Genomic DNA, 24,144 nt, shown 5'->3' on the forward strand with positions numbered 1-24,144 from the left:
TCGTCTTATATTGCACGTTTCACCGTAGATTATCGCGTAAAAATGTACAAAATCGCTCATAGATCGTCGCCATCATATCATGTTCGTGTCTTCTACAGTAAGTGCGGAAATCAGATAATGATTGATCGCGCAGAAGATACCGAAACGATTAAATGCAATCGCGCATATCTATTTGCGTTTTTGCAAAACTTTGCCCGACAATTTTTTTTGCGAAATGTAATACTTTCTCTATTATAAAATATTGAATTTTCGTAGTGCAATGAAAATTATGTATATGATGCATATTCAATAACATTAGTTTTTGATATCCGATTTCTTTTACGGATATAGCACAGACAAACAGACGTATCACTTGGAGCAAATTGCGATAAAAATCATCGTCACGAAAATATAATCGCCCAATGCTAACCAAGCTGTGTTACGCAAATCACTCAGCAGGCGGCGGTAGTGAGCAAACGTCAAACAGGAGCAAAAACGATGCGAGCGCCGCAACCGAGCGATTTGCGAACTACAAAATATCTGAACTAGCCGTTAAAAAAGGTAACGATGAGAAGTGACTAGAGTGCGACGTCTGTCTGTGGATATAGTTTTTCCGTTTGTATTGCAATTCCGTATTAAATTTGGAAAACGCCCAAAAAACCTCCATATTCAATGAAACTGAATAGTGCTCTTCCTCTGTTTAGTTTTTCATCTATCCAGTGATAAAAAAATGGAAAACAATTATTTACACCGAGTGCAGATTTTTTATGTAAATATGTTGAAACGATTTTATAAACAAAAATTGTTAGGTAAACGTTTTGTTTAGTGCTTTTTATTATCAGAACATAAGGCCGATATACATATAGATTTCATTATTTGTCCCATCGCTCTTTGACTGGTCGAGGAAAGTAATAAAAATAGAAAAATAAAAAATGGTCGCAGTCAAAGATACGCGCGAGGTAGTCGCCTAATGCAACAGATATGGTTTTCAAATTTTCCATCATAGACTTCTTTGATATTTCATGAAAAAAGTTCATCACGTGGCCAGGAGAAGTGGTGACTGCTGCGACTACACGTGGTATTTGCACCGCGATTGAATTTCGACCACCTTTCAAGACCTGGAAAAGTAGTCGCCATAAATGTGTTTTTCATGCAACGCACATCGACTGTTTTCCTACTCTCCGCATCGACAAATGTGGCGCTAGCTTCTATGCACGAAAAATCGCTAAAAGTAAATCGCAAAAATATTGTATGGCGAATAGCATCTATAGGCAAATTTATCGAAGTGGAATACATTATTCTAAAAAAATATTTGGTAGTGGCTGTGCACAATGAGCCATTTTACGAAGTGACAACAATGTTGATGATGATATTGGTTTTCACGGGTTATTGGACACAACCTCCTGTCAAAATTCATTCATAAAATCGGCTCGTAAAATGGACTATGGTGACTACTATCACAGAGAACAGACGTCTATCTTCGCTTTCTGCCTTGTGTAAAACTTTGTAACGGTCATATCAGAGTATGTGGTTAAGCTCCCGTTGCGCGGCGCTAGCGTCCCATCACTTATATTGTTGTGTTGTCAAATTTGTTTCCAGTGCTCGCCGTTTTTGGCCGTTTGGCGCTCGTGTCGCTTTGTGGGCTAGTGTATTTTAACGATGAACACTGCCATCGTGGAGTCAAATCAACTTTATATGTGGGCAGTCTCCGTTGGTGGCGTTGAGGTATGCATAAATCCTTTACACACGATTTCGACGTATTTTTGTTCGAGCTTAAATGTCTGTTCTCTGTGCTACTATTAAGCTTACCAAATATTTTTTTAGTAAAAGCTTTCTATTTCAAGTAATTCAAGTTTAGATGCTTTTCACCATACAAAATAAAATGGATTTACTCCTGCTGATCAACTGTGGGTGTGCGCCAAGCGGGTAGTCCATTTAATTTTGTATGGCGAAATGCATCTAAACTTGAATTACTTGAAATACAAAGTTTTTCCCGAAAAAATATTTGGTAGGCCTAATAGGGGAACCAACGTATTTTGGACACAGCGTTACGCCAATATATTTTGGACACTTCCATTTGTTTTTGCCGTAAGTGTCCAAAAAATATTGGCGCGTTGCTGTGTCCAAAATATGTTTTTTCCCCTAGTGGTCACCACCCAAGTAACCACGGCGCTGAAGCCTTATTGCATGCAGATATACGGTGTATTTAGAGCAATCATTACTTTACATGAACACTTAAGGTTGATTTAAAATGGAGTTGGCAATTATGCGACTGTTCTAAGATTATACTAGAATAATCTTAATTTGATTCTATAATTGCCCATTTCCACTTTAAATCAACCTTAAGTTTGCATGTAAAGTAATGATTGCTCTAAATACACCGTATATCTGCATGCAATAAGGCTTCAACGCCGTGGTTACTTGAGCATTGTGCACAACCACTACCAAATACTAGCGCCACATTGGTGGATGCGGAGAGTAGGAAAACAGCCGATGTAGGTAATCCATTAATGGACTACCCGCTTTGCGCGCAGCCACAGTTGATCAGCGGGAGTAAATCAATTTAATTTTGTATGGCTGCATTTCGCCATACAAAATTAAATTGATTGAACTACATCGGCTGTTTTCCTACTCTCCGCATCGACCAATGTGGCGCTAGCTTCTATGCGCGAAAAATCGCTAAAAGTAAATCGCAAAAATATTGTATGGCGAATAGCATCTAAAGGCAAAAATATTTGGTAGTGGTTGTGCACAATGGTGACCACTATTAAGGCTACCAAATATTTTTTTCGGGAAAGGTTTCTATTTCAAGTAATTCGAGTTTAGATGCATTTCGCCATACAAAATTAAATTGATTTACTCCTGCTGATCAACTGTGGCTGCGCGCAAAGCGGGTAGTCCATTAACTACATCGGCTGTTTTCCTACTCTCCGCATCGACCAATGTGGCGCTAGCTTCTATGCGCGAAAAAGCGCTAAAAGTAAATCGCAAAAATATAGTATGGCGAATAGCATCGAAAGGCAAATTTATCGAAGTGGAATACATTATTCGAAAAAATATTTGGTAGTGGTTGTGCACAATAATGACTACTATTAAGCCTACCAAATATTTTTTCAGTAAAAGCTTTCTATTTCAAGTAATTCAAGTTTAGATGCTTTTCACCATACAAAATAAAATGGATTTACTCCTGCTGATCAACTGTGGGTGTGCGCCAAGCGGGTAGTCCATTACAGTGTATGCTAAAAAAATCACAACCTGAAGAAATAAATAGAAACTATTTGGTTGCATATATGCACCGACACACGAGTTTACCCGGTTCTCGTGTAATCGTTGAAGTAAGAAAACATTATTGAAAAAAATGTACTGTTCAGCATAGTTGGTTGAAAATATAAAATAATACATGCTAACAAAGTCATATGTGCAAATGCTTTTGGTTGACTCTGTATACTTTCCGTGCAGCTGTATGATTCTGTCGCCATATTTATTCTTCTTGAATAACAACAAGATTGTTGAAGAGGCCCAACGACCGTTTTAAAAATTCTTAATAAATAATTTGGTAATATTCGGTCGATCGAATGGCGCTTTAATTTTGTGGAGGTACAATGTCAGACTTCACGATAAAAGTCAAAGCGCACACATAATTTAGCATTATTTGGCTATGTTCGAAGATCTATTTTTCTTTAAAATTTGTGAGCAAGATTTTGTTTACTCTTTTCTGACGACATGCTTACAAGATAATTTGTTATCAATCACCTATTCCTTTATTCGCTCGTTTATGATAATTTCCCGCAAAAAGTTGTTAGCTGGTGTTAGAATTTTGTATTTCGCTAACATGTTTGTTTGTTATCATAAGCTCGATCATAAGGCTACATCAAAACTTTTGCATAGCAATAATTTATTGCAGAAGACAAAATTCTTGCGCTTTTTCGGTCATGCAAAAGTCACGGAACATGTTGCCGTATCTTTATTCCATGACAGGAAAATGTTATGGAGAAGAACGACAAGCTTTTCTATAACAAGGTGTGTTGTTTGGGAAACCGACCAACGTATGTAACGAGCCCTAGAAACTTCTAGTTTCGGACACTGTTTCAGGCTCTCGGAAACATTTGATGGCCTTGACCCGGTTCTCAGTTGGTTTCACTCCTTCCGGATTCAGCACGTGACCCAAAAACTCAATCTCATTTACGCCATACACTATGGTCTTTTTTTACGCGGTTTTTACACGGTTTCTCGAATGGACTACCCGCTTTGCGCGCAGCCACAGTTGATCAGCAGGAGTAAATCAATTTAATTTTGTATGGCGAAATGCATCTAAACTTGAATTACTTGAAATACAAAGCTTTTCCCGAAAAAATATTTGGTAGGCTTAATAGTGGTCACCATTGTGCACAACTACTACCAAATATTTTTTCGAATAATGTGTTCCACCTTGAATAATATGCCTTTAGATGGTATACGCCATACAATATTTTTGCGATTTACTTTTAGCGATTTTTCGCGCATAGAAGCTAGCGCCACATTGGTCGATGCGGAGAGTAGGAAAACAGCCGATGTAGGTAATTCATTAACACGAGTTTATCAACTTTCTCGCGCTAAGTGTCCAGAAGCGAACTCTTACTACAAGGATGAAAGGGGATTTATGGGAAAAGGGTGCAAGAGGGTTGAAGAGTGGTATGAGATGGAGGTGGATGATGATGTAAGAGGCCTGTAGGAAATGGATGTGCGCAGGGGGGAGGGAGGGGGGTTTAATACATGAGGGTTAGGAGGGGTTAAATGAAGGTTTTCCTAAAGATGGTTCCTGGAGTATACCTAGTTCTATTAAGAACAAATTAAAAGATGTTCTAGGTTATCCATGAACTTGGTTTATCCAAGGACTTTCGCGAGTATGCGTCTTAAGATCTACAAGCGTAATCGATGGACTGTAGTTACATTGCTGACACAGTATACCATCCTACAGGTCCATGGAGCATAGTTCTGAAGAAAAGTTATTTTAAAGCGTATTCTGATTTATCGACCGTATTCTATTAATAACTTGATGAATTTATGGCTATATCGGTCTTTTTCTATTCATGGTATAAGGAAGTAGGGATCAAAGTGGACAACGAAATGATAGATATGAAAGTATTCGCTAGGTAGCGAGCAAGTGCGAAAATTTTATAGAAGATGAAATTAGGCAAGTAGGCCATGTATTGAACGAATACATCGAATGCGTGAAACTTCTGCCGTACGACCTGTGCTTTTAAACAGATCGGCTTGGTTGATAGTTCATACCACCTTACCAAGACTGGTAAAAGCATCAGGCACCCGACTGCCTATGTATTGTTCTGTTTTCATCACAAGTTCTATCGATCAGTAGCTTTTTCGGAATTCGCACTCCGTTCAAAGGGGTATGCCTATATCGCGGCGTGTAGTTCCTGTTAGCTTTTTTTAGAATATGGTCAGAATAAATCAGAATAAATCAGAATAGGGTATTGTACCATTTGGGCAGGTGTACCTATTTTGGGCACTTGCCGCTATAACTAAGTCAATTTCAAACCGATTGATTTGAATTTTTGTACAGAGTTAGATACTGTACTTGCCCAACTCTTAACAAAATTCCAAATCAATCGTTTCGGAATTGGGTTTTTAAATTTTGGAAAAAGTATTCATTTTTTGATTTTATACGAAAGAGCATCTTTTTCTGAGCCACTATGATATTTTTCAGATTTTTAGAACTTTATTTTGATACCTAAGATCAATTTCAAAGAGATTTTTCGAAATCACCTTTTGACAGCTAGGTAACTGTTTGACAGCTCCGCCCAGTACAAAATGCAACGAGGGGGTATTCAACAAATCGCTCCCATATACACTTCAAATTGATATCTAAATAGGTTCCCGGGCATCAAAATTGATGAAAATTTGGATTTCGGCTCAGTTTGGCATGCAGATTCAGAATATGGAATTATCCCAACACCGCTAAAGAAGCCAATTGACTTAGTTATAGCGACAAGTGCCCAAAATAGATACACCTGCCCAAATGGTACAAGACCCTATGATATAAAAAGTTTGGCTTAAAAAGAGAAGTGTTCTATCTAATAAGATCGAAAAAGCTAATATATATAGGCTGTGTAGGCTCAGTAAACTCTCATCAGCCGATGAAACTTTATGGATGTATAAAAATTCGTTTATGAAGCCAATATATCTGGACCAACATTTGAAAAGGTCATATATTTGTTTAAAATGTGAACTATCATGAAATTTTATAAGGTTTTTGAAAATGTATACTATATATAAAAGCTAAACATCGCCCATAATAAAATCATGGCCTAAACATATTCCAACTCCAATGAAGAACCAAACGTTTTCAAATTGTTCGATTAAATTAATAAAAATATATGAATATTCAACTAGAAATAAGAACGAAGTGTAATGCCACATAAAATTAAAGAAAAAAATAAAAATAAATATCAAAAAAAGTTTTTTTTAATATGCGTTTATCCGAAATCCCCACAACGAAATTATGCGCCTACCATTAAGCGTCAACAAAATTCACTTCGATCGTTCAAAATTCGTAATAAAAAAAAATCCTGCTTTTTTGTAATATAAATATAATCTTTTTATTGATTGAATGTTTTTCACTTCCGACAATTCTACAATAGTCCACAATATGTCAAATATATTATAATTTTGAGTGACATCAATATAAAAATAAGAGAAAATATACGCCCTTTTCAAATGCTAGTCCAGATAAATGTTACATCCATAAAGTTTCATTGGTTGACGAAAGGCTTCTGAGGCTATATATATATAGCCATATATGGCTTAGCGTGGTTCAAAAAATCGTTTTTGCTCCACACCGCTTATTCGATTTGTAACCAGAATTTAAGCCTTCTCCCAAAAAATGAGCTGATTTGGTTGAAAAATGAGAGTGCACAAGGCCTTCAAAGTTTGTATGGGAATTACTATGGGAAAACGACGTTTTTCATTCAATTGGCCGTAGCATTTCCCCAAGTGCCCTAGAGTGTAAGTTGATCCTTGGTACTCCTAGACTACTCTATCAGCTACAACTTTGCCGAAGACCACATTCAAATCGGACGCCTCATTAATTAGTTACCGATTTCTATCCAACTGGAGAAACTTTAACAGTGATCGCTCAGCTTCCCAGCAGGCAACATTGCTGCACATGGCGCCAAAGATAGCACACAGAAATCATGGCTACTATGTTTCATGGCAAATTGCAGTGATGCCCATCGAATAGTGTAATCATCATGATCAAAGATTTTCATTCTGGATAAAAATCGATAACTAATTAATGAGCCGTCCGATTTGAATGTGGTCTTCGGCAAAGTTGTAGCTGATAGAGTAGTCTAGGAGTACCAAGGATCAACTTACACTCTAGGGCACTTGGGAAAATTCTACGGCCAATTGAATGAAAAACGCCGTTTTCCCATAGTAATTCCACTACAAACTTTGAAGGGCTTGTGCACTCTCAATTTTCAACCAAATCAGCTCATTTTTTGGGAGAAGGCCTAGATTCTGGCTACGAATCGAATAAGCGGTGTGGAGCAAAAACGATTTTTTGAACCACGCTAATATGGCTATGTTGGAACGAAACACACTGAAAAATATTCACTCAATGTAGATACAAAAAAAAAGTTTGTGTTAGAAAAACTTTTTTTCCGTAAATATGTCACAGCAACACCTACAGTTCGGAGAAAATGTAGGTAATGGACTACCCGCTTGGCGCACACCCACAGTTGATCAGCAAGAGTAAATCCATTTTATTTTGTATGGTGAAATGCATCTAAACTTGAATTACTTGAAATAGAAAGCTTTTACTGAAAAAATATTTGGTAGGCTTAATAGTAGTGACCATTGTGCACAACCACTACCAAATATTTTTTCGAATAATGTATTCCACTTCGATAAATTTGCCTTTAGATGCAATTCGCCATACAATATTTTTGCGATTTACTTTTAGCGATTTTTCGCGCATAGAAGCTAGCACCACATTGGTCGATGCGGAGAGTAGGAAAACAGCCGATGTAGTTAATTCATTGAAATACCTTTCTCCAGAAAAAAAATCAATGATTTTAAAACATAGGATTTTTTGCAACATTGATTTTTATTTTTAAAACCGTTGTTTTCAGTGTAGGAAGTAGTTTTATATTTTCTTGATATTTTTCTAAAAAATAATAGAATTTCACGATACTCCGCCATAAAACACTTTTTTGTAGCTCTTGTCATTTTTGAATTACATCGATTAAAAAAAATGAATGAAAAAAATAGGCCCTCTTCAAAAGTTACTCTTGAAAAAATTCGAAAAGCAAAGTATGCAAAGTTGCTTAGAAACACCTATTGTTTATGTCCACCAAGTTTCATTTGATTCTGAGAGGGTGCTGCCAACCGTTTGGTCGAGTTGGCGCGAAATTCGTCTATTTTCCAATCACGGATTGTCACTGCACGATTGCAGGCTTTGGGATTGAATCTTCCAACATTCGCTTTATAGTAAACAATGAATTAAATGCTTTGGCTGTTTTCCTACTCTCCGCATTGACCAATGTGGCGCTAGCATCTATGCGCGAAAAATCGCTAAAAGTAAATCACAAAAATATTGTATGGCGAATAGCATCTAATGGCGTATTTCTCGAAGTGGAACTCATTATTCGAAAAAATATTTGGTAGCGATTGTGCACAATGATGACCGGTTCGGTGCCTACCAAATATTTTTTCGGTAAAAGCTTTCCATTTCGAGAAATTCGAGTTTAGATGCTTATCGCCATATAAAATAAAATGAATTTACTCCTGCTGATCAACTGTGGGCGCGCGCCAAGCTGGTAGTTCATTGGACCGCAATTCCAGATGTAGTATTGCAACAATGCATTTGGAGATTTCTTATGCGGGAAACGTTATTTTCGGGCAAGTGATTATTTGGGCGAAAGAAATTCGAGCGTTTGTCATTCTGGTATTTGGAATTCGGACGAATGACATTCAAGTTTTGTTTTCAAAGCATCTCACTTTTTGAGTATAATGAGGTACTTATTGAGTATGTATGATCGATAAAAACTAACAATGCGATAACTCAATAGTGAGTCCGAAGCTGACCCAAGTTCCTAGCTACCGCAGTCGCAGTTGATCCTAATGGACTACCCGCTTTGCGCACAGCCACAGTTGATCAGCAGGAGTAAATCAATTTAATTTTGTATGGCGAAATGCATCTAAACTTGAATTACTTGAAATACAAAGCTTTTCCCGAAAAAATATTTGGTAGGCTTAATAGTGGTCACCATTGTGCACAACCACTACCAAATATTTTTTCGAATAATGTGTTCCACTTTGAAGAATTTGCCTTTAGATGGTATTCGCCATACAATATTTTTGCGATTTACTTTTAGCGATTTTTCACGCATAGAAGCTAGCGCCACATTGGTCGATGCGAAGAGTAGGAAAACAGCCGATGTAGTTAATTCATTGCGTTATTCACAGAAGTTCTTGGAAAATCTGCTAGAACATCTTTGGAAATTAATTCATTACACAACAATATATATTAAGCCTACAATAATATATTAAGCCTACCAAATATTTTTTCGGGAAAAGCTTTGTTTTCAAGTAATTCAAGTTTAGATGCATTTCGCCATACAAAATTAAATTGATTTACTCCTGCTGATCAACTGTGGCTGCGCGCAAAGCGGGCAGTCCATTCTCCATGGAGCTGTAGGATGTTGCACAGCATCTGTAATATAATGACAATCCACAGATTGCCCTTGTAGATCTTCAGGCCTCTACTCGCGGACGTTCTTGGAATACTTAGAATACCTTTGGCGATTCGTTCTCTTCAGTTTAAGGCTCTATGGTTTTGTATGATCTTGCACCGTATAAGTAATGTTAGAACAATCCATTGATTAAGCTTGTAGATCTTATGGCTTTTACTCATGGAAGTTCTTGGAGGACCTAGAAGATCTTTGGCAATTATTTCTCAACAGAACTATGCTCCCTGGACCTTTAGGACGCTACATTCATTCATCCATTCATTCGATCAGGTTAAGGCCGGGGTGTCCTCGCTGTACATAGTAGTCGTCTCCATTCCACTCGGTCCATGGCTGTTTGTCTCCAGTTCCGCACTCTGCGTAGGGTCCGCAGATCGTCCTCCACTTGGTCGACCCACCTATCGCACTGCGCTCCACGTCTTCTTGTACCGGTCGGATGATTCTCGAGAACCATTTTAGTCGGGTTGCTATCCGACATCCTGATTACGTCATCCACATCCACATCCACGCACAATCTGATGCGAGTGTGCTTCTCCCCCAGCCAAGCAAAATCTTTCCACTTTCATTGGCTATTCTTTCCAATCGCCGAGCACCGAGCGACGCAAGCAACGACGGCCGAATGAATCGCTACCGAATCTGAGTGCCGAAGGCGAACGAACCAAGATAGAACGAATGTTTGCGTTCTGAGTCGGGTGCGAGAGCATTCATTTTGGAACGTTCATTTGGCGTTCAGTGGAAGCATTCAGTACTGGGAATTGAATCAGTGAGTGCGTTTTGATTCAATCAGCTGAATGCCACTCGGTAGTTGAGAGAGCAAACGTTCTTGTCGTATACAAGGATACAAGCTGATTTATTTCGCACTCTATTTGTTTTTCTCCTGATTCGCTTCGGTTGTGTCGGTGGCGAGCCGTTCGTGTTGCGTTCGTTCCTACCCGAATAAAAAATACAGTAGAAAAACCGAACGTTGTATTGTAACAGTACTATTTAGAACCATATTTTTACAATAGACACCACTGTAAAAATTAAAAATACAAAAACAATAAGATGTAATGTAGACACCCATACCGTGAATTGTAAATAAGATTTTTACAATATATTATACAGGTTGTTAAGTATCGTAACAATATAAAAAAATATTTTTCCCCATATATATATTTTTGCAAAACCATACATTTTATTGTTAATGAATTGTTCAAAATACTGATACATGGGTTTAAATATACCATACATTGTATGGTACATGAATGGTTTCAAACAATAAAATGTACCGTAAATAAATTGTTTTTAATTGTAATTTCACTACTGGTTATACATTTAATCAAATGGTTTTGGAATGGTTCTCTTTTGTTATGTTGTATTGTTTTACATTACATAAGCCATATAGAGTTATATTATCTTGTCATTTTCCTTCTCTTAATGGCATCTTAGGCTTACTAGATTTATTAGAATGCGCTTTGGGAATTCTCCAGAGTGTTTTGGATAACCCTTCATATATAGGATCGCCCACGTCTAAGTCTGAGTAGTCTCTGATTGCATTAACAGTTGAAGCTTAGGCTCCCTTTGCCCCACCAGCCAGATAACCGGGTTTTGCAAACTAAGCATTATTTGTGGCAACACTTTGAGCGGCTTGATGGAACAATGCCGAGCGCGCTAAGTGTTATTAGACCACTAATGTAGTTGCATGAAGTGGGTGACGAGGTACATAAGTATCATTACAGCGTGCTTAACCGTTATTGCAATATTGAGGCACCAGTTTGACTAAAGTTTGAAATACATAACAACTCATGAGAAAAGTGTCAAGTTCGATTCAAATATAAGTTAGGTTAAAAAGCGAACCCGCAGACAAACCTATATTAGAATTCATTTCAGTGTTCAGTCCAGTCCATATGTTAAAGATGGCTCTACGTCAAAGATAAAGTTTGTCAACCGCATTTGATTCGATTGTGGTCGAAGGCAAGTTCACATGAGAGAAGAGGAGAAAACTCCCCTAAATGCAAATACAGAAAGAATAGTGTTGAACTCATCCACTGATTTACGGTAATCTGACCTGCATCTTTCCGGGTTGGCCTACATCCGTATTTCTCTCATCGCACTCTACACACCTAGCCCGCCATATCTTATGGACCCCTGCTTGGACCTGCAGTTCTTAGGACATCTGGTTTACCATTGATTTAAACATGTTATTGACTTTAAATTGTTGTTTATACTTATTCACTTTTTTCTCTTTCCTTTCCTTTGCATCAAAAAAGTCATAAACATCAACAAAACAAAGCACGGAAATAATATTAAACTGAATAAATAATTAAAAATTCACGGAAAAATAATGTTTCGGAAAAGTGAATGGCTCAAACGTAAGAAAAACAGTATAATATATTGTTACATAAAAATCCAATGTAAATGTATAGTATAGCGAACCATTTCATTACAATACACTTTATTGTAGCTGGTACACTGTATGGTGCAGGAATGGTTTTCACCAAACACCCTATGGTTAGTTTTTATCCGGGTAGTGCGCCGTGCTCTCACTCAGCATTGGGTTGTTGGCGTTCTTTTTGCTATTTTGCATCGCCGGCATTCGGGTGAGCGAATGAGTTTTCCCATGCTTGCACCAGCCCACCGTAGCCTCCCGATTTTTGCAGTTGGTTCTCTCAGCAGCTGATGCAGCTCGAAGGGCACGTTGGTCATCTGCACGTAGGGTCCATGTTTCGTGCCCATAGAGGACGACCGGTCTAATCAGCGTTTTGTAGATAGTTAACTTCATGTTACGGCGAACTTCGCTCGATCGTAGAGTTCTGCGGAGTCCAAAGTAAGCACGATTTCCTGCCACAATGCGCCTCTGAATTTCTCTGCTGGTGTTGTTGTCGGCGGTCACCAGTGAGCCGAAGTACACGAATTCTTCAACCGCCTCGATTTCATCACCGTCGATATAAATTCGGGGTGGCGGGCGCGGAGATTCCTCCCTGGAGCCCTTTGCCATCATGTACTTTGTCTTCGACACATTAATGACTAATCCGATTCGCCTGGCTTCACTCTTTAGTTGGATGTACGTTTCCGCCATCGTCTCAAATTTGCGAGCTATAATATCAATATCATCAGCGAAACCAAGCAGCTGAACGGACTTCGTGAAAATCGTTCCACTTGTGTTTATCCCCGCTCTCCTTATTACACCTTCTAACGCAGTGTTGAACAGCAAGCACGAAAGACCATCATCTTGCCGTTACCCTCTGCGAGATTCGAAGGGACTCGAGAGTGTCCTTGATACTCGAACTACGCACATCACTCGATCCATCGTCACCTTGATGAATCGTATCAGTTTATCCGGGAATCCGTATTCGTGCATAATCTGCCATAGCTGTTCTCGATCGCCATAGCTGTTGTATCATACGCCGATTTGAAATCGATGAACAAATGATGTGTGGGCACGTTGTATTCGCGGCATTTCTGCAACACCTGGCGGATGGCGAACATCTGGTCCGTTGTAGGATGCTACACTGTGTCAGTAATGTGACAACAAACCATTGATAACGTTTGTAGATCTTCAGGTCTTTATTCGTGGAAGTTCTTGAAACCATCGATCATCTTTGAAAATTATTTCTCTACAGAACTATGCTCCCTGGACCTGAAGGACGCCATACTGTATCAGTAATGTGGCAATAAACAATGAATTAACTACATCGGCTGTTTTCCTACTCTCCGCACCGATCAATGTGGCGCTAGCTTCTATGCGCGAAAAATCGCAAAAAGTAAATCGCAAAAATATTGTATGGCGAATACCATCTAAAGGCAAGTTTATCGAAGTGGAATACTTTATTAGAAAAAATATTTGGTAGTGGTTGTGCACAATGGTGACCACTATTAAGCCTACCAAATATTTTTTCAGTAAAAGCTTTCTATTTCAAGTTATTCAAGTTTAGATGCTTTTCACCATACAAAATAAAATGGATTTACTCCTGCTGATCAACTGTGGGTGTGCGCCAAGCGGGTAGTCCATTGATAGCGCTTGTAGATCTTTAGGTCTTTACTCGTGGAAGTTCTTGGAAGTTACAGGGGTTCTCAAACTTTTTCAGATTGCGACCCACTTTGGATTTTTATAGAGTTTGGCGACCCACCAGCACGTATTTTCATAAAATACTAAAATTTGAAGTTTGAAAAAGTCTAAGTAAGATTAAGATGCCCAAATATTCATCTTCAATAAACTCTTAGTCTAAATATTGCGCATTTCCCACCCCACTGGACCCCTTTCGCAGTTAGTATAAGTGCGGGATCGTGAATAAAACTGCGATTTTGCATCGAATCGTGTCGGTGTCTTCTGCGCACTTATGCATTACAAAGTGCTGAATAAGTGCGCAGAAGACACCGAAACGATTCGATGCAAAATCACAGTTTTATTCCCGATCCCGCACTTATACTAACTGCGAAAGGGGTCCAGTTGGGTGGGAACTGCGCAATAATGTTGAGAGAAGTTTCCTAATTTCTTATAATAATGTTCAACCAGTTTGAGTCCATGCAACAGGTTTTAGGTATTCTTTTACACATTCAAGTAATAAACAAAAAACATACAATTTGGACGAAGTTTTTGAAGATATAGTGGCAATTTTAAATCCTCTTGAAATTTTTAGTCATATCCTTCATACATACTTTTTTATTTACATTTTCATTGAAATAACTTTTCAGTTGGTCTGACTTTCGTAAAACTTCAGATTATCGCCATTCATTGATTGATTGATTTGTCATTAAAGAGACTTTCAGCCCTTGGCTGGTTTGTCTCTACATCGCCATTCAGTAGAATTTCTCCGAAGTTTAGCTTTACTGAGGTTCGGTCAAGGTAAGGTTTCTAGTCGAACTTTTGCAAATTTCAACTGTTGTTGGATCTTCTATTTTTTTTTTTGAATATGCTGCTGCACTTCAATCTTACTGAAAATGCGCAAGCAATGATCATTCTTTTGTCCAGAACACAAGAAAATAAAATTTTACCCTAATCTTAAACTTTTTGATTGAAAATTCATATATTCAAAATTGATTTTCGAACGCAGACAATCGCTTCAATATTCAATATACTCCAGAGTAACACTTTTAATACAAAAATTTGAATAGAACTTAGTAGAAACCAAATTTCTAGATAAAAACTCTGCCGATTCTTCAAGGGAGAATTTGTAAATTAGAAAATGGCTAGCAATATCATTTGACATAAGTTTTCCAAGACATTTATTGTAATATTGCCCAAGCCTTCGCGACCCACCAATAACACTAGTTTACAAAATAAAACGAAAGTCGTGAACTTGTGTCAACGACCAAAATTTTTGAAGCATAATTAAGCGCTGATTTCGAAACCGTGCTTCAAAAAATTTAAAGTAGAACAGTTTTTGAGTTTTAGCTCAATATCGAGTTTTACAACTTTTTAAAATATGGAATTTTGTAAAATTCAAATATCTTGGGTTTTGTTCAACCAATTTTAAATCTTTTTCCATAAATTAAAAGCTGAATATAATACCATTCGATCATCTGAATGCAGGTTTTACGTCAGATTGATGAAAATTAAGATATTGGTGAGTTTTGGGGACAATCTTCTTAAATTTTAGCAAAATTTCGAAAAATTTTTGTAGAAATGTATTTTTTCAATAAGAAAAGAACAATTTAAAAATTCTTTTATGCAATTCAGTGTCATAATTTCTATTTTATACTACTCATTTCAGTATTATAATGACCAACTTTTCAGTACCGGTTCAAAATGCAACTGAAATGAGTTGCATAATGAAAAATAGTTGCATAATGCTCATAATGCAACTCATTTGAGTTGCATTATGAACATTATGCAACTCAAATGAGTTGCATTATGAAAAAATCATTGCATAAAATTTTGTATGGAACTCGTTGCAAAACTCGATTTTTTCAGCACTCTTCGTATTTATCCAACTCGGCAAGCCTCGTTGGATAAATATACGACTCGTGCTGAAAAAATCAACTTTTTGCAACTCGTCACATAAATAACTATTTCAACGTTTATGTGGGTGAGTTACAGTGAAAAAATCAGCTAAATCGGAGCTTTGATTGCAGAGAATGAGATGTGTGAAGTGAGCGACTTTGCTTAAAAATAGAACAAAAATCGATTTCAAATCATCAACCTTGTATGGAAAGTCGAAAAAATTTCCGCTCTACTGTAATTTTTTTCCTTCGCGTTTTCGAACTCAGGACATGATTCTACACCAAAAACGATCATCAGCTTACCGAGTTCAAAAATGCTGTAAACTAGTGTAATCAGTCCGCGACCCACCAGTGGGTCGCGACCCATAGTTTGAGAAACGCTGACCTAGAACATCTTTGGAAAGTAGTTCTCTACAGAACCATGCTCCATGGATCTGTAGGATGTTGCATCGAGTTGTCATGTAAGAATAATCTATTGAGTATGCTTGTAGATCTTAAGGCCTTTACTCGCGGAATTTCATGGAAGACCTAGCATATCTTTAGAAATAAATACTTTTCAGTACAATGCTCAATGGACCTTTGGGATGTTACAACGCATCGTTAATGTAGCAAAAAACTATTGGCTATGTTTGTAGATCTTCAGGCCTTTACTCGAAGAAGTTCTTGGAGATTATAATTGGAGGTCATGTCTGAAAATTATTTATTTGCAGAACAATGCTGCGTAGACCTGTAGGATGTTGCACAGTATCAGTAATGTAACAACAATCAATCGATTACGCTCGTAGATATTAAAGCCATTACTCGCGAAAGTTCTTGGGTGTCCTGGCACATCTTTCTCTACACCACCTTGCTCCACGGACATGTGGGGTGTTAACAGTCTCCTTGATCCTTCGCTTCGTCCGTCTAAACAGTCCTTAACACCTCAAAATATCCTCTGCGATATTCCTTGGGAACAATATGCACTCTGCTCCCCATAACCCATCCCTTGTCCCCTTCCCAACTAACCCCTATTTTTAACCCTTACTATTACCCCCACTAAAGCCTCCAGTTTCGCCTTAAACCTTCTTTAGTTTTATTTACAAGTATCGTGCAAAACTGTGCTTATAAGAATTGAAGTAAATATGTTGTATAATGCCCTGCTTTACAGTACTTATTGTACTTTTTGAATGTTTATATTTACAGGAATTTTTAGTTCTAAATCAGTCACTCATGGATCGACTGGTCGAGAAATTGTTACTGCAAATCTACATATTCCACAATTCCTTCAACAACTGCCGTCAAACTTAATGTTCAGTAACGATACTGGAAGCTCTCAACTTTCTTGCTCAACATATGGCTCATCGCAAGTGGAAATAGCGTGGATTCTGAAAGATGGATCTACAGCGACCAATATTCAAGGTTTAAGGTAAGTAGTTAATAGTGCGATTTTTGTATGGTATTCGTATTTAACAATCTAGTTCAAATTGATCCAGTTTACAACTACCCTTTTATATTACAAATTATAGTTTGATAACAATTGAAAGACCACTAACCCAAGAGTTTATTTTTAAAACTGCATATGGACTAGGTTTTCATGCAATATCAGAAATAACTAGATGTACAATTACTCTTTCCAGGCAATCTTTTCCTAATGGTACTTTATATTTCCCACCGTTTCCTGGTCATTTATTTCGCACTGAAGTACATGACACTACCTATCGATGTAAAGTATCGTACCACCATTTTGTTTTACTTAGCAAAAACGTAAAAGTACGAGCAAGTAAGTTAGCCTCGAGATTGTTTCACTGTATAAAAAATCTTATTTCACGTTTATGCTCCAACAGTTGTTCGTCAACCATACGAAATTTTAATAGAAAAGACTGATGTAGTTCTCGGTAGTACAGCATTTCTTCAATGCAATATTTCGCCACATGCTCGTGAATTCGTTCAGGTCTCAGCTTGGTATCGGGATAAAGAAATGCTGATTCCCGAACGATCAGATCTAGGTAAAATTAGTTAAAAAGTATTGTCAGTCCTAGCTTTACTGTAATTTCATTCAGGCATGCGTTACATTGTGTCATCCCCAACTGGCGATTTATGTATACGGAATGTTAACATTGATGATAGACAGAAGCAATTCTCTTGCGTTTCCACTGATATATTGACGGGAGAAAGAAAAATAAGCACATCTGTGTTTTTATCTATAAAAGGTAAGTATTTAATGCCGTACCATTTGAATGCATGACATCACAAAACTCAGCAGAGCAGTACCGAAATTCTAGTTATTAACAATATAAGTTACTTCGGCTCAAGTAGTTGTATACACGGAGAAAAAAATAAAGTTATTTCAATCGTATTGCGGTCGTTAACAAGCATATTTGTGCACTGACTTTTATATAATCCCTTCTTGGGATTGTATTACCCATACTACCATAGGACGTAGCATATCAGAAGCTTTAAATGATCAAAATTGATGAACTGATTAGAACATGTAATATGGTTGACTCAATCATATTATGCTTACATCAACAATATTTACTTTTTATGTTTTGACAGCTCGCAAATTCTCATGACAGATTGAAGCATGTTTGTGCTTAACTTAACCTACAGGGGATGGCCAACATGTTTGGGATAGGCAACTTTTTTTCTTTCACAAAAAAGTACAACATGCTGTAAATTTTCATAGAGTGCATCAAATATTCTTACATTTTGACCGTTTGTCAACCAATGAATTAACTACATCGGCTGTTTTCCTACTCTGCGCATGGACCAATGTGGCGCTAGCTTCTATGCGCGAAAAATCGCTAAAAGTAAGTGGTTGTACACAATGGTAACTACTATTAAGGCTACCAAATATTTTTTCAGTAAAAGCTTTCTATTTCAAGTAATTCAAGTTTAGATGCTTTTCACCATACAGAATAAAATGGGTTTACTCCTGCTGATCAACTGTGGGTGTGCGCCAAGCGGGTAGTCCATTATATGTGCATCAGTGGTACAAATTTGAGCTCAATGGACTACCCGCTTTGCGCGCTGCCACAGTTGATCAGCAGGAGTAAATCAATTTAATTTTGTATGGCGAAATGCATCTGAACTTGAATTACTTGAAATACAAAGCTTTTCCCGAAAAAAATAATTGGTAGGCTTAATAGTGGTCACCATTGTGCCCAACCACTACCAAATATTTTTTCGAAGAATGTGTTCCACTTTAAAGAATTTGCCTTTAGATGGTATTCGCCATACAATATTTTTGCGATTTACTTTTAGCGATTTTTCGTGCATAGAAGCTAGCGCCACATTGGTCGATGCGGAGAGTAGGAAAACAGCCGAAGTAGTTAATTCATTGGTTAATCTTTCGCAAAGTTATAACCGTTCTGGTAAAACACTATTTTTAAGACTATTAATTGTTGAACTCTCATATCTCGGAGACCAGTGAACCGAATTGAATGACATTTTGAGCGATTGTCAACAATATAATAATGCTTGAAAATTCATCAAAACATAGGTACTTTTTAAACGTTGGAAAAAGGAGTAGGAGTAGTATTTTTTGTATGATGTTGTAAATTTGACTTATTTTTCTCTAGGTGAAAACGTCAAACCGGGAGCTGTATTCATTGTGAGAAAATATTACATTTTATTGCATCGTATCAAGTATTAATATATTGTTAATGAAATGAATGATCAAAATTTAATTGAATTCAATTCACTGGTTTCGGATGTATGACAGTTTAAAAATTAGTTGTCTAAAAATAGCGTAAAACACTATTTTAAGAAGGATTCTAGTTTCGCAAAAGATTAACTAATCGAGCCCAAATTTGTGTCAATGATGCACATAAAATAGGTAAACAAAAAGTCAAAGTTTGAAAATTTTCATGCACGCTATGAAAAGTTACAGCTTGTTGAACTCTTTTTGAGAGAAACAAAAAGTTTCCTATCCCAAACATTTTGGTCACCTGTAGGTTTTTCTTTTGATACACTCATGTAACTCAATGTAACACTTCCGAAAAAAAAATCGCAAAAGTCGCCCCTGTCTCCTTAGTTCAAATCGATCAACGCTCAAAAAAAAAGATCATCTATGAGTCATTCTTTCGAAGAGCAATACGCTCGTGAAAAAAGTTATTTAATTATTGCCACGTAGTGATCCGACCAATGGCTCATTGCTTTGTTTTATTAGGAGCACTGTAGCTGCCGCCTTGGCTACTGCACTCAGCGAAATTCATTAAAATACCTTATGAAATTTAGCCATAACTGTAAAGTATGGATGCATTAGAATACATTATGAGAATTGATCATGGTTTTTATGACCTAATAACATAAGATAAACTTATGAAAAGAGCAGAAAAATCGTAAATGATGCAGACTGGAATCGATCCATAAACGTCGAGACCACTGAGCTCGTGCCCAACCCACATGGCTATCAACGCTTGAGAATACCATGATGCTGGCCATAACATAACAACACTCTAGGTTGTGCGTGTTTGTGTACAAAATTTGGTAAAATTTTGTCCAGAAATGGACTGTTGGCAATTTTTGAATTTTTAATTATAGAGTTAAACGGTTTAACTTAGTTTATCCTTGTTACTAAATCAAATATTATGTAATATCTAGCATTTCGGTACGGTTGAATTTGGTGAAATAATGCAAATAAGCTAATGTAGTCACCATTTCAATGTTTCACATTATTCTCGCCTAGACTATATTCCTGATTCCGCTCCTTTAACATCTCAAAGATCAGTAACCGAAATAACATCAGATGTGGGACAAACTGTTCAACTTCCTTGTAACGTACAAGGAAATCCCCAACCGATTTTTACGTGAGTAGCATATTTACTGCAGTGTTATAAACATACCTGCTATTTAGGACTTCAGATTATATGATTTTTACACTAGAAACATTGTTTTTTTCTATGCTCTATTTTAAATTTATGTTGTAAAACAAGGGATGGGCGACACTAGATTTCCCAAACCGAAATATCCCAAAAAACAGAAAAAAGATGAAAAAGCCGATAATAAAACCAGTAAGACTTTTGCGGATTTTCAGATTTTTTTCATCTTTTTCCGTTTTTTTTTATATTTCGGCGTGCCAAACTAGTGTCGCAAACACCCCCGGCACAAATTTCAGTACAGAAATAAATGAAAAAGTCAAGCGGTTTAAATACACTGAAAGACGGTTGCAATTTCCACTTGGATTGGTTAGCCTAAGCAAAAATTGAGAAATTGACATTCGTAGGGTGCTGGACACACTATCGTAACAGGTTGGCCGAGAACCGACCCGTCGAAAGTCCGACGGCACCTTATATTGTAATACCGATTAGGGACTTCGAAGGTGATGATTTTGATTGCGGTTTTCTGTGAGGAAGATTTTTTTTCCTTTTTTTTTCACTCATACGCCCATAAAGGGTAGGGTAAGTGTACCAGCTATCGCCATAGCGGTTCCCTATTTCGCCATAGTGGAATTTTGGAAAGTTTTCAAGCTTTGACCTGTTATGACAGTTTTAGTAGCGAGAATTTGAATGCATCTTGTCATTAAAACTCTTGGAATGATATAAAATTTTGAATTATCACAAATAACCACTATTGCCAAATAGGGAACCACTATGGCGATAACTGGTACACTCAGCCTAGGTAGAAAAAGTGTTTCCCGGTTCATCAACCTTCGCAATCGCGAATAATGGAACGTTTATAAATTACGTCCAACATTTGGGAGAGGGGGAGGGGTATGTCTAGGAAAGTGTGACAGTTAGGTATAGGAGAATGCGTGATAGAGGGTAGAGGGGTCTAGAAATCACGAAAAACGATGGAGTGCCCGAAGCTCAATGAGGTACAGTTACAGGTGGCGCAGATAAACATTGCGTGCAACTAGTGACTTCACTATTTGAATTGCATAAGATCAGCGGCAGAACAAAAGAGACAACTAGTGGCACACAATGTTTAACTGCGCCACCTGTAACTATACAAATTGGGAGTCGTAGGTTCGATTTCCGCCGGAGCACGTGGATTTCGCAACTCAAATCTCAAATTGTTTATCAAACACGTGCTTTTGTTGTATGCATGAATGTCAAAGCAATCATACGTTATAAAAATGTGTCTAAATTAACCATGGCAAAACGTGATCATCGCTTCTTGTGTGTGTTTTTTTCCTCTTATATCATGATGAACTCAAAGTTCTTGGTTCGTATCCGGTTGTGAACATAAACTTTTTCTGGGTCTCCAGTTGGCCTCTAGTGGTTAAGGCTATGGATCGCCAACCCGGAGATTCCCGTTCCGGTCAGGAAAATTTTCTCGGCTCCCTGGGCATAGTGTATCATTGTACTTTCCACACAACGTACGAATTCATGTATTGGCAGGCAAAGAAAGCCCTTCATTAATACATAACTGTGGAAGTGCTCTAAGAACACTAAGTTGAAGAGAGGCAGGCCAAGTTTATGGTAAAACTGAAAACATAAATCTTTTGAATTCAAACGAAATTCAGTCTGCACAAATTTAGAGGTGTTGTGTATTTAAGTTGATCTTGCAGAATAGTATTTTCAACCGCGAGCCGTCTTTCAGTGTAGAAAAAAAACAAATGTTAAAATGTATTTATGAAACTTTATGCATTATCTTCAAAGAAATTCTATGATATTCATACGTTTAATTTATTTCCAATAAATCCCACCCATAGTGTGATCTAATCCATGTTTGCATTTTAGATGGTTTCGAATTTCTGATTCAGGTGCACTATATACAGTTCCTTCAACGCAACGAATAATACCGTCACAGTCATTGCTATTCATACGGAAAACCGACATCATGGATGCAGGAAGATGGGTAATTATATACATATAATCATATAAATAGATAGTCTTTGATGGATTGCACCGAATGGTACATGTGTTGCACTATGAATGTATAAATGACATTGGTTGCATGCTGTTGCACGAATGTTTTAGGGTACATTAATATAATACCTTTACTTTGGTTTGCTTTTAAATAAATAGGGTAACTCTTTCTAGCGATGTTTTCAGCACTTCTTTAATATTTTCTCTGAATACTGCATGGAATTTAAACAATATTGCTTATTTTTAGGCATTTACTGATGTATAAGTATTTAGTTCTCATTCACAAAAATAATTCCAATTACAGTAAAAACACGTTTTGCCGAAACGATTTTACTATGGAGCATTTCCAGCTCAACGCACGAATCGCCTAGACACGAGCTTTTTCAAGTTAAATGAAATTTTGCTTATATATGAGCTTCTATCCGAAAATGTTTTTCATGCTTCACATAACTTTTGGAAAAGCTTGAGCTTGCTTGAGCTTAATTGACCGCCCGTAGATCAAGTGCGTAGCCAGCTTTTTAGTCAGAGGGGGGCGAGCCCCCTAAGCAAATTTGTACCTACTAGCGTTTATAACTAAATGCAGTACGATGAAATTGAATATAATTACATTCAATTCTAAAAGAATTATTTAACCCTTTAGCAGTCACTGTGTTGTATTTTGTACAAAACGTTAAAAAAAACACCTCAATAACTCAACGTGTTTCTGGTAGCGGTGACCAATGGACTACCCGCTTGACGCACACCCACAGTTGATCAGCAGGAGTAAATCCATTTTATTTTGTATGGTGAAAATCATCTAAACTTGAATTACTTGAAATCAAGGATCGGTAAATTCGCCTCACTCCATTCATATTCACTCCTTTTTGCTGAAGCGAATCGAGAAAGATGCAGCAAACGGATAGTCGTGATCAAACATGCAACCCCATCACCAGTGGGAAGCGATGCGCAAGCTGGTTGAAATGGATATTCGTGACCGATCGTCGCAGTTTGGATCGCAAGCGAATGAATGAATAGCGAATGGTGACGAATGCTGGTGAGCGATCGAAGCGTCTATTATCATAACTAGAAGAGAATTTCTGCATGTAATGCATACGTTTTTAGTGTATTGTTGTTGAAATGCTAGATTAGCAAAGAAAATAATGAACATTTTTTAAAAACTTCAAATATTCGTACGCGCAATATCACTCACGAATCGCATCACCTCTCCATCGCTTGCGATGCGAATGTGGACGAATGTTTAAATTCCATGTATGGCTTCCCACCGTTTGCCGGTGTGTGCTGTCGTCGCTGACAAGCAAACACACAAACTAAAGCGACAACCGTTCGCTGCTGACTGTATTCGAGTGTGGAAGAAGATGAAAAGTGGAAATCAGGAACCCTGCTTGAAATAGAAAGCATTTACTGAAAAAAAATATTTGGTAGGCTTGATAGTAGTCACCATTGTGCACAACCACTACCAAATATGTTTTCGAATAATGTATTCCACTTCGATAAATTTGCCTTTGCTATTCGCCATACAATATTTTTGCGATTTACTTTTAGCGATTTTTCGCGCATAGAAGCTAGCGCCACATTGGTCGATGCGGAGAGTAGGAAAACAGCCGATGTAGTTAATTCATTCCTGGAAGATTAAGTATTTTTACATACTCGTGCATTATTTTGCTCTGATTTTTTTTGTCAATATCTACAAAACATTCATGAGA

At 37.4% G+C, this 24,144-nt stretch overlaps 1 protein-coding gene across 12 annotated transcripts in view; it reads left to right on the forward strand.

Annotated features, from left to right (window-relative positions):
- The window catches only part of LOC109415006 (cell adhesion molecule Dscam2), a 200,053-nt gene that overhangs the window by 51,262 nt on the left and 124,647 nt on the right, over nt 1-24,144 (forward strand). For 9 of the 12 annotated variants that reach the window (XM_062851903.1, XM_062851905.1, XM_062851900.1 and 6 more), the window contains 6 exons: nt 16,830-17,052; nt 17,264-17,406; nt 17,471-17,632; nt 17,687-17,836; nt 20,317-20,437; nt 22,313-22,430. In XM_062851903.1, the coding sequence (XP_062707887.1) occupies nt 16,830-17,052; nt 17,264-17,406; nt 17,471-17,632; nt 17,687-17,836; nt 20,317-20,437; nt 22,313-22,430 (917 nt within the window). Of the gene's footprint in view, nt 1-16,829; nt 17,053-17,263; nt 17,407-17,470; nt 17,633-17,686; nt 17,837-20,316; nt 20,438-22,312; nt 22,431-24,144 lie in introns of those variants that run through there. The other 3 variants (XM_062851908.1, XM_062851906.1, XM_062851907.1) reach the window with 3 other exon arrangements.

This window comes from Aedes albopictus, chromosome 2 (assembly GCF_035046485.1).
Source record: "Aedes albopictus strain Foshan chromosome 2, AalbF5, whole genome shotgun sequence".
NCBI classification, from domain to species: domain Eukaryota; kingdom Metazoa; phylum Arthropoda; class Insecta; order Diptera; family Culicidae; genus Aedes; species Aedes albopictus.